The sequence below is a fragment of the Akebia trifoliata genome, chromosome 5 (assembly GCF_017979445.1).
Source record: "Akebia trifoliata isolate Shusen 1 chromosome 5, ASM1797944v1, whole genome shotgun sequence".
Classification (NCBI taxonomy): domain Eukaryota; kingdom Viridiplantae; phylum Streptophyta; class Magnoliopsida; order Ranunculales; family Lardizabalaceae; genus Akebia; species Akebia trifoliata.
In genome coordinates this window covers 4,644,236-4,655,989 of record NC_141379.1, presented here as the reverse complement: position 1 = coordinate 4,655,989, position 11,754 = coordinate 4,644,236, and the positions used below count along the sequence as shown (strand labels likewise).

Genomic DNA, 11,754 nt, shown 5'->3' with positions numbered 1-11,754 from the left:
TTCATTTTTCTTTAAAGAAATATTATAGCTCCACATACACTAAGACACCTCCAAGGTCCTGTTTCTTCTACATTGCTAAAAATAAGTTGCAAAGTTCCATGAGAGAGAGAGGGAACAAACCTCCCCACCATTTTTATTTATTTATTTTGGTTAGGGAAGCAAAGGTTAGTGGTGGTCTGAAGGTTTGAAATCATCAAACGATTCAAAATAACTTTGGCTTTTTTTAGAACAGATCCGAGTAAAATAATCCGGGTTTTGATGGTGTTAATGTCAACACTCAAGATACCTTATCAACTTAGCCAAATTGGCACCTCTAGAACAAACCTCATGAATTCACAAAAATTGAAGAACCATCCCCAGCCACATGTTCATGCCATGTTGTATATAGCAACAATTTTTTCCAGTAAATGGATGGCAACAACCTTAACAGTAAATGGTGAAATAACATGTAAGCGCTCTTAGTACAGTCACAAGGCAAAAGTTACGAACTTTTGAGGCTCCAAAAAGCCTCCACCCTCCAAAATAACAAGTCATTTTAGATTTCCCAATTCAACAAAAAAGATGGCCTGAGAATCTAAAACTACTTCCCAACAAAATAATTCCAATCAAGGATAGAGTTCCTTATATTGGCTTCCAAAACAAGTATCATTGAGTTAGTTCATTATCTAATATAATGGCTTATGGTCTAGTAGGGAAGGAAATTGGAAGATATGAATGGGTGCATGAATGACTTGGGTAAAGGACAAAGAAATGAAATGTGAAATTTAATCATTGAATTGAGATGTCGTGTGATAGTACGATAGTAAGCACATATGTCAACAAACAGATGAACATTGAATTACTTTCAAGAACAAAACCACTTAAGAGTATACATATGTAAATAAGGGATCGATATACATCAATCCAGTTAATGAGAGAATGTTTTGTTCACAAGTTCTTTACCAAGAAGGGAAGGGAAGGGAAGGAGGAAGGGGTGGGGGTGGGGGTGAGGATTATTTCCTTGTTACGAAAAGGTCCCTCTGGAGAATAGAAGAGTGGGATAGCTAGGGGTCCAGATGCGAGTGATGAGAAATTGATCGAATAATTTATTGGAATTATTTATACTTATGGTTACTGCTAATGCAGGAAAAAAATGATCTCTTCGACCTGGGTCCTGTTATAAAAAATAATAGCAGCAATCTAATAGATCTATTTATTACTAAACTTATATGCCCAGATTAACTTGAATGCAACACCTCACAGAAACTAGGATCCACTTAAATGTTTGATTCTTCCTCTGTACTTCTTGTGGAGAATATATACCCAAATACTGTTGAAATGTAAAGTGTACAAAGCATTATCCCAAAGGTTTGGGTTGGACAAAGGAATCATGTTCTCCGTTCAATTCGGTTTTCCTCTTGCTCTTTCAGAACCTTCAACTGGCTTATTCCTTCTATGGCTATACTCAGCCTTCACTGAATGTACCCCAAACCATTCAAACAACTTTCTTTTATTATATCACCTATAGAATTACTAAATTCTCTCGAAAGTGTTCATTTATAATTTTGTCATTCATAGTATTTCCACTCTTCCATCTTGACATCTTCATCTCTTCTATGCTCAATCTATTAATATGACGAGTCTTGACCATCAATATTTAGCTCCACCAACTCAGAATACTAAAATAAATAATATCTGCATATTTTAAAAAAATAAATAAATAATGCTTATCTAGAGGCTAGCCTTGGGCCGAAATTTCCCTAAAATGACCTTAGGAATATTAGAGAAGATAAAAACTCTTGAAACGTGGGCCTGGCAAAACGAAGCTTTTAAAAGAGGTTTATGCATTACTTTTTTAACACCCTACATCAAAGGCATAAGCCTCAAACATATGTTGGTGGTGGCAATATTGGGTATATTTCTACCATACCTAAAGAAATTAATTTATTTCCTTTTAATTATAAGTTAAATAATATAAGCTATTGCAGGTTAAATACTAGTAAAAAAACCTCTTTCCCCAAATGTAGAAGGGATCAATGTTTTTTTTTCCACATGTTTCTTTCTCCTGAGTTTATCTTTTTTCCTTCTATTTACCTGCATTTTATCTTTATTTGGAGTGTTCATTTAAAAATGATGTGCTCATGAAGCTAACACCCCCAATAGATGCTCAAGCCTCACACTTTTGCCTCTTCATCCCATACCTCTTGTGGTGACAGAAAACCTACATGCCAATTCCTCCAATGCTAAGAAAGATGGCATCGTTTCTAAGGAATAAGTTTCCTCCATCAGTCAAACACGTCAATCTGCTGTAACAACCCTCTCTTTGGCTCGCAACAAGCACAGCCTGAAAGGCCATAGTGTGTTAGCATGCCATTAAATGGAATACTTTTGACATCAAGCCTTTGCTTTATGGTGTCCCAACCATTTGTTGGGAAAACACAAGGATATAACAGTGAGATGAAAGTGCAAAAGCTAAGATAACAAACAAGAAAAACACACACACAAAGGCATAAGGATTTCACGTGGTTCACCCACGAAGGGCTACATTCATTGGCAATGACAATCAAGGACGTCCACTATAAGAATCAAATAGAGTACAGAAGTACGACATACACAGGCTTTTTCACCTAAAAAATTATCAAGCATCCCCGAATCCTAGCTCAGATCCAATTAGAAAACACTTTCTAAAAAAATAAAACTACTAAGGGTGCCATACCTAAAAATTATACAGCTCATCTATGTTTAAGAAGCATGGCCATGGGTAACATCCAAACATTTTCCCCCTTTTCCCTCCCAACTAGAAAGAACTCAAGGAGGAGCTGCCAAGTGCCTTCATGAAGTAACATAGTGGGATTGATTAGCTTAATCAAGAAGCATAAAGAAATGGAACCAAAATCATTAAAACAAACCATGTTGAATTAGTCCAAAAGAATTGCACACCTTAATCTTGGTGTAAAAATATCAAACTCAAAATTATCTGTTTCAACAAAATTTGACAACTCAGCGAGAGCTTCCTTTACTTATTCTTCTAAAAAATTCAAGTTAAATTATATTGATTCAAGTTTGATATTCTAGATTACACCCATTGCAAGCTTACTTGATTAACAAGAACCAATCAAAGCTTGAGCAAATGCAAAAGTCAATATAAGAAACCACAAGAACCATCAACTTGCAACATCAATTGAATAGAATACGGCCACATTTTCGATCACACAGATAGTATTTCTGTAAAATTGAAATTACATTAATGCGATCACCAACTCATTTATACAAAGAAACAAATTCTTCTACATGTAAACGTCTCAAAAAGAATAGTTTGCAATCAGATTTACCTTACTAATGAGCACCAAAACCATTCTGCCTTGCCACATTCTCCTCCAAAATAATCTCATCATCCGAATCCAATGTAAACTGGTTCTGATGATCCAATTGGCGCAATTCGGCATTCAAAGGCTTATAATGCAAGTAATCGCAACGAAACCCATACTTTCGAGCAATAAAAGAGTACACCCCAACAATCAAAACCACAAGAAAAGCAAGATGACAATTGAATTGAAGTGTCACAATCGCTTTGCTCCTATGATACTCAGGATGCCCTTTGCACCTCACCGTAAAATTCCCCCGACTCTTTTCGTGCAAAGCGCACCCATGAGCCATCCAATTGGTGTAAAATGAGAAACCCATTTGAATCAACCATGTTCCATGCAAAATCAAACCAACCCCACGACCCAAACTTGGGAATTTGGATTGGGGGCAACCCAATTTGAGAATCGTCGAAAAAATGCAAATTATAATTGGAACGAGTAAGAGATCAAAGTATCGATTCTCAAGTCCAGTTGGGTCTTTTCTCTGAAGGTAAAAGATGATAAATTCTTGCCCAAAAGCGAAAAGGGCAATTAAATTGAGGATCGAAGAAGGTAATGGAATCGAATTGGAGAAATTAATCAAGAAACCCACGACGGAGTAGAGAAGAAAGAGAGAAACAATTGAGATTATATCTAATTGGAAAGCAAATCCAACTCGGTCTTTGGTGTGAAGGGCGTCGATTAAGGAGATTAGAGAGTCGAGAATTAAAAAGAAGGATAAAAGAGCAATAGAGATGAAGGTAACAGAAGAGAAAAATGGGTTTTTTCTTGATTTGGAGATTGTTAATGGGGTTGGGTTGGGAGGAGAGGGAGGGGGTGAAGAAGGGTTTAGGTGGGTGTAGGAAGAGATTAGGGCCTCAAAGACGCCAATTAGCAAAAACCCACCTCCAGCTAAGCAGATGGTGTAGAGTCCCATCTCTGGTTTTCGTCTCTCTGGAGAGATCAAAGTGAAGAAGATGAGATCTGGAGTTTGTTTTGTTGTTGACTTCTTGTTCTTGTTTGTTTGTGAATTTTTTCCTTGTCTTATGGTTTTGGTTACGTTGGGCTTCGAACAAGAGGAATAATTTTCAAAGAAAGATACCCCTCTGGCCAGCTATGGCCTAAGAAGACCAACTTTGTGGTTGGGAAGTACTTATTCACTTGTATGTACACCTTCGATTTTCCTCGAGATACAAATACACAAATCAGAATGATCATCTGATGGTGTCTTTCTATGGAGGGAATACCGCAACCTGACACCATAATGAGGGGGATAGGGATGACTTGGGCCGGCCTCACTGACCCATGGTTATAAAACTCGTCCAAGATCGAGATGTATCATCCAAGTTAACTCGATATCGGAACTGAACGAGACCAACTCACAAGTCACTTTTGTCCGAAATTTAATACATCATGTTGAATTTTTTTGATTTTTTGAACGAAATGTCTCAAACGTATCGTAAAACTCGTCCAAGACGACTCGGTATTTGGCCTAGATGAGATGAGACGCGAAATCGAGTTTTAAAACCATGCATTAACTTGATTCAGACTTTCTTTTTTTAAGAAATAAAAAAATTAAAAATTAATTTTAAAACAATTAAACTAATGAATGAATAACATTTGGTTGAGGATTGTAAAATAGAATTTACCATATTGAATTTGTATGTTTTTTGGTTTGATATGGTTGAGGATTGTAAAACTTGTCCAAGACGATTCGGTATCTGGCCTGGACGAGATGAGACACAAAATCGAGTTTTAAAATCATGCACTGACCTGATTCAAACTTTCTTTTTTTAAGAAATAAAAAATTAAAAAATTAATTTTAAAACAATTAAACTAATGAATGAATAACATTTTGTTGAGGATTGTAAAATAGAATTTACCATATTAATTTTGTATGTTTCTTGGTTTGATATGGTCGAGGATCGTAAAACTTGTTTAAGACGACTCGGTATCTGGCTTGGACGAGATGAGACGCGAAATCGAGTTTTAAAACCATGCACTGACCTGATTTAGACTTTCTTTTTTTTTTTAAATAAAAAATTTTAAATTTAATTTTAAAACAATTAAACTAATGAATGAATAACATTTGGTTGGGGATTGTAAAATAGAATTTACCATATTGATTTTGTATGTTTTTTGGTTTGATATGGTTGAGGATGACTTACTTGTTTAAAATATTAAGCGTTTGTTAGGTATATGATGGTGGTTAGAGATTTTGTGCTTATTGGTTAAAATTAAGAGATGATGTTTAAATATATGAGTGGAAAGACTAATAAGCAAGATAAATGTTAAAACTGAACACATTCAAGAAAATATAAGAATCTTACAAATAAATGTGATAAACCAAAGGAAAGTCAATGGAGTGCGGTGATTTGGTCATGTGCAACAAAAATTGATTGTAAACCCAATTATAAAGAAGTGCAAGTGAAGGCTCTAAAAGAGCGATAACGAAACTTGGAAGGACCTGGATTGAAGTAGCAAAAGCAGAATATTTGAAGAAACTTAGATTAATAAGATAGAGTTTTTAGAAAAAATTCAATGGAGGTATATGATTCATCTGGCCAAACCTCATATTTTGGGATAGAGTAGTGTAGGGATTCTAAAACGACAACTTTTGTGTGGATTTCTTTGTCTCAAAATGATTGGAAACTTTAGCGATTTTTTGATAGTTAAGATATCGTCTTATATTTATTGTACATTTTAACTATATTTTTATCTAAAACACTACAACATGTTGTTCCTAGTGTATAGATTTGAATTAGAAACAAGCTATGTAAATTAAACAGTAAAAATAGTTGGAATGAACTTTTATTAGTTTGATTGAATGACTGAGACACAGAGAATCTATTGTCCTTAAAATTAATTTTGCCCCTCCTAAGATGATATCCACCGTGCACTAATACTCAAGCAGTTAGTATCTAAGATTCAATAGTTACAAATTTGTTGACCACGCATTTGAAAATTATAGATCTTCAACGAACTCAATTGAATTAGTGGATGTACAAGCAACAACAACATTTGTATGAGAGCAATAGTTGAGAAGAAGAAAAGAGAAATCAGAAAGAAAATGGTAATTCGAACTTTTATTAATTGAGCACAAGTCTTATTTCTATTTGATATGAGACTAAATGATTAAAGAGTCGTCTCTACAATTTTAAAGACAAAACAAATTAAAAGATTCTTTTGACTTTTCAACTATCACAAAAAAAGAATGATTTTTTGCTCACAGCCCAATAGTCGGTTGACATTTGACACGAATGACATCATCAATGAGAGAGATTCTCTCTCTTTCTCTCCTGTCCATAGTGAAAAAAAGAAAATTTTCTAATCTAATCACCTTGTGACATTAAAAAACATGATCCAATGCAATAGGGTTATAGAGGACAAAATTATGTGAACTTTAACTATTTTTTACCATTGAATTTTATTTTTAAATTTGGGTGTTCGGTAATCGTTCATTTTCAACAACTTAGATCAAACTCGAAAAATAAATTTTTTTTTTAATATGAATATTTTCATGAAATCTAGAAAACTGTGTTGTTGAATTTTCAATGTGATAATTAGTGTGACCCAACAATCCTTTTTAAGATTTGAAATCTTAAAAAATAAATTTGTGGACAGAGGACGAGTGGGCATGAGAGAGAAACTCTCTTTATTGACGCCACATGTCAAATGGTTGTTGGGCTATGAGCAAACAATTACTCGAAAATTTGGTTTTCAGCTCAGGTTGGTCTTGAGTTCAAGTTTCCCCCTCCCCAGCTCATTAAATAAAAACTATGAATCCTACAACACAACCTAATGTACTTTGATGTTGAAAATCTTATATGATGATAGACAATTTACTCACTATAAAGCTTAAATTTTCTTCATGCAGTATCATTTCTAGTGAATTTTGATTATGTGATAGGGTACGACATCCCATACTTCGATTTGACAACTCTTGACGACACCAAAAACACATAAAAGGACCAAAGGTCTTGATTCACAGTTAGCGAGTTGCTTATTGAATTTGGTAGGAAGACCTCATTTGCATTAAACTCACTGTTACATGGAACTCGGTGTGTTCTTCAATACTTGTATATATATATACACATATGTCCGTTTTCGGTACTTCTTTTATGATTCTAATTGCTATATTATTTCATTATTGAACATGTTTATTGGTATCAGACTATCAGCCATGCATATAACTTATGAAGTATCTAAAATAACAACTTTAACAAAACTAACATGTCCACACATCCATAGTTGTATATATCAGTGAAAGATAAAGTCTTAATTAAGAAATAGTGCATATAGAATGATATTATTATTGGATAAGAAACCATCTTAAAGAGTCCAATTATATTCTTCTAACATCTTTCCTATTTATAAATTTACCCTTAGTTTATTTGAATGATAGTATATATGATTAATTACATTAAGAATTGTTCTATGAATTTCATTCCATTTAATTACTTAATTAATTTTTTTCATCTATGATATTCAATTGAAGTTGGTCTTAGAAACTCCATGGAAGCAAAATTTGTTCAATATACCTTGTTGTCAAAACATGTCGAGATGAACATTAAAAATTTAAATCTCAATTTAGTAGCAATTCTTCTTTCTGTTTATAACAAAGGAGTTTATTAAATCTGTTTTTTTTTTTTTTTTGTTATATTTATTTATTCTTTTGGTGACTATTCTTCCTCTCTTTTTTTCTTGTTTTTTTTTTCCGACTTTTGGTGGGTGACAGACTGGCCTAAGGATCACAGCTTCGAGTTCTTTTAACTAGAATTTGAGGTTATATTTCTGATTGATTGGTTTAATGGTCCTAAATCTCTCTTTGTGCGCATGCGTGCGTGCGTGTGTGTGTGTGTGTGGTCCTAAACCTCTATTTACAAACTATCATATAGTTTCTGCACTAAAAGAAAAGATGTCTAGAAGTAAATATATTTCTTGACCTATATGCCCCTCATAAGGTTAAATTAAATAAATCCATAAATTAAATATATTTTTTCATAAGTGGGTATTTCTTTTGCAGTGTGATGCATTTCTCTTTCCCCAAATATGAGCCTCTGTCGTCTGTAATTTGTATATCAATCTCATGCATGTTCAATACTTATGTATGTGTGTTTGTGGGCTTTAAGTGAACATCGTGTAAATCATATAAGAGCCATGCTGGGGTGAGACAAAGGGAGACACGGTGACACAATGACATGGTGTCATGCACATTACCGTAGGTGCTTTTCCACGAGATATGAGTAAAAAGCATCTACGGTTATGTGTGTGCCACCACATCATCTGTGTCACCCTTGTGTCTCCGTTTGTGTCATTCCAGCATTTTCCATCATATAAATCTTATATTTGTGAACAAATGTGTTATGCTTTTCTATGTATCTTTAATTCTTGTAAATTGTAACTATTGCTTCTCCTTGTTATTTTTCATCTGCATAAAATTATTATATCCAATGAATTTTTTATAAATACACTTTGAAAATTGAATTTTGTATCAGAAATATCCATAAAAAAATTATTATTTTTACCATAATACCCTCAAATTCCAATTTTCAAAGTATATTTATTGCACTTTAACGTATGCCCAAAAGGAGCACATGTTAACAAAACCCATTTACATCAATGGGTACCGTACTAGAAACTGTTTTATGTTTTGGAAGTTGTCCTTTTTGTGTGGCTTTTTGAATAAATTTTAGGGACAATTACCCCAAAGACCTATTTTTTTAAAATATGTATCAAAAAGTCTCTTATGAAAAAATATGAACTCTTTAGTACTAATTTTATCAAATATTATTTGAAGCGAAAATGTCGTAATTACCTTTTCAACGAATTTTGAGGTTGAAAGAAATGTGTTTATTTCTAATCCTATGTTTTAAAATTAATGACATGTCCCTTGACTATGGTCCTCCCTTATATAACTATGTATATAAAAAATATCTAAATGAAAAACAAAATTCATATTTTTTCTTCCCAAAACAAATGATTTTAAACTCACATGGATAATGATGATGATGATGAAGATGAGTATGGTTATGATCATGAACATTAAACTAATTTGATCTATGTATATTATATTATTAAAAAATATAAATAATTAAAACATTATTTTAAAACTAGACTTGAATGTTCATCGAATTGATTCAACCAAAAAATTAGCAACTCTTCTTAAATGAGTCAAATAAAATTATATTTAATTTATAAAAATATTTTAATAAATAAAAATATTTATTTTTTATTTTCATAAAAATTTTAATAACCAGTTAAATTGATCAAGTTTTTTATTTGACTAGCTATATGTTTTTATTAAATCACTTTGTATAATTGTTAAAAGGGTATTTTAAGTATTTTGCGTAAAGAAATCTTCAAAAGATCTTTAATAAGTTTATTAAGTGGGACTTAAATGGTCTGTATTCTTTTTTAGGGGCTAATCAGTATATAATATCAATAAATTGTCTCTCACAGTCATTGTCCCTAAATTTTATGTACCCCAATTGTTGGATTCTGTTTTTCGAGAAATATTAACCTTTAACAAATTTGTTGGAGTGCCCAACGGATACTTAAACTTTGCATAAAGCAAAGCAATGTCTGAGCATTAAAATGGGAATAGATACTTAGTTATTTTGGTAATGGTTATCATGTGAAGTATATGGAACATTTCTCTGGATGTAACACCTAACAGTGGCGCAAAGCATAAAACCTTTAAGCTACAAGAAACCATAATTGCTTTACCATTTGCGTTTGATATGTGATTTTAAAATATTGAACATTTCTCTTTTACCCTCAAAGAAAAAAAGAGAATTTCTTGATGGCATCATGTTTTGATTTTTCAAATTTTAATTTTAAATTTGGGTGCTCGGTAGCTAGGGGCGGATTTGCCCTCACAAGAATTTTCAAAATCTATGAATTAGTGAGCTATTGCGACAAATTTTAATGGTAGATAAAAAATCTACCACTATTGCCCCTATATATATATATATATATATATATATTTATTTTTTTTTTCCTTTCTTAATTGACCTTACAACTTTTTTTTTTTCCACTCGTAGTTATCCCCACAAAAAAAATTTCTACTCTTAGTTGCCCCTACATGGGCAAAATCTAGGCTCCACCCTTATTGGTAGTCATCCATTTTCAAAACCTTGGATCAAACTAAAAAATCTTTTTCTTATTATTTTATTTTATTTTTACTTTTTAATAATGAGTTTTTTCACGAAATCTGGAAAGATGTGGTGTTAGATTACTAATATGCTAATGGATTGCCAATGTGATAATCCATGTGGGCCAAACAAACCTTACTAAGTTTTGAAATATTACTAAGTTAGCAAGGAAAGTGTTTATCTATAAATATTTTGTAAACTACTGGTTGGGTCAAAACCATCGGTTCTCAAGGAATGGTCCTAAATACTCTCCATCAAACAGAGTAATATTCTTTTATAACATAAAAAATAGAAATAAAAATTATTTAAGGATTTTGATGCACTTCATCAAACATACGCACAGCTAAGATGATTGCAATAAGTTATAAGTTACGTTCTTTTTATCTTTTTTGTTTTTTTGTTTTTTTGTTTTTTTGTTTTTTTTTGGTTTTGTGTGTGTGTGTGTGTTGGGGGGGGGGGGGGGTGTTAAACAATTTGAGATTTTTCAATACATACTTAACGTCATCATGATTTTGATAGGTTGGTGTGGTTTAGGAACACCTTAACAGTTGGTAGGGCAGGCTGGTACTGTTGGACCTATCTACTCATACAAGATCTCCAAGTAAGAAAAAACACAGTAAAACATAGTGTAGTGTCATATGATTTTCGTGTTCGAAAGATCGATACTACATGGATTGGAGTCGTCATCATTCATCTTTTTAAAAAATTGTGTGAATGATCATCTGAAAATAATTTTAGAAAAAGTTGATTTTTGTATCGTATTGACTTTCATACGGATAAAGACAATCGGTCTACCTGAAGTCTAGGTAAGGGGTTCGATTAAATATTGGGGAAGATGTTAAGCACTTCTCCTCTCTCTACCTTAGGTGGTAACCTTGAAAACATGATCATTTTAGGAAAAATATAAAAGAAATATAAAATTTGAGAAAATGATGATTTTGTACCTATAAACATAAGAGACATTGATTTTAGCTTAAATCATGAAAATCAATTCATTGAGAGAAAGAATCTTGATCATGATTTTGCCTTAAAATCACAGGTTATGGGCTCACTCTTATAAAATGAGAATGACCCAATTACCTCTAACCTCAAAACGATTTTAGTGGCGGATGCACATACGAATTCAAATCAGGTTCGATACTTTTCTTGGGGAATACTTAATTTCTTAGACACGTGTCTCAATCTTAGGTGAGGACAAAAATGGTCTCCACATTAAGGATTTGATTTTGGACCATGGTTTCAAATTCAACATCTCACCGTGCCTCCCCTTCCAT

At 32.8% G+C, this 11,754-nt stretch overlaps 1 protein-coding gene across 4 annotated transcripts; it reads right to left on the bottom strand.

Annotated features, from left to right (window-relative positions):
- Nucleotides 1-1,015: 1,015 nt before the first annotated feature.
- On the bottom strand, nucleotides 1,016-4,448 carry LOC147401143 (plant viral-response family protein (DUF716)). 4 transcript variants are annotated; one of them, XM_086442307.1, is made up of 2 exons: nucleotides 3,312-4,448; nucleotides 1,016-2,323 (listed from the first exon to the last, which is right to left on the bottom strand). In XM_086442307.1, exon 1 carries the CDS (start codon nucleotides 4,258-4,260, stop codon nucleotides 3,316-3,318), a length of 945 nt encoding a protein of 314 aa, XP_086298433.1. In that variant the 5' UTR covers nucleotides 4,261-4,448; the 3' UTR covers nucleotides 1,016-2,323; nucleotides 3,312-3,315. The 4 variants fall into 4 exon arrangements, with proteins under 4 accessions (XP_086298433.1, XP_086298434.1, XP_086298432.1 ...); XM_086442308.1 differs by lacking the exon at nucleotides 1,016-2,323 and adding an exon at nucleotides 2,364-2,809; XM_086442306.1 differs by lacking the exon at nucleotides 1,016-2,323 and adding an exon at nucleotides 2,938-2,956.
- Nucleotides 4,449-11,754: the final 7,306 nt, after the last annotated feature.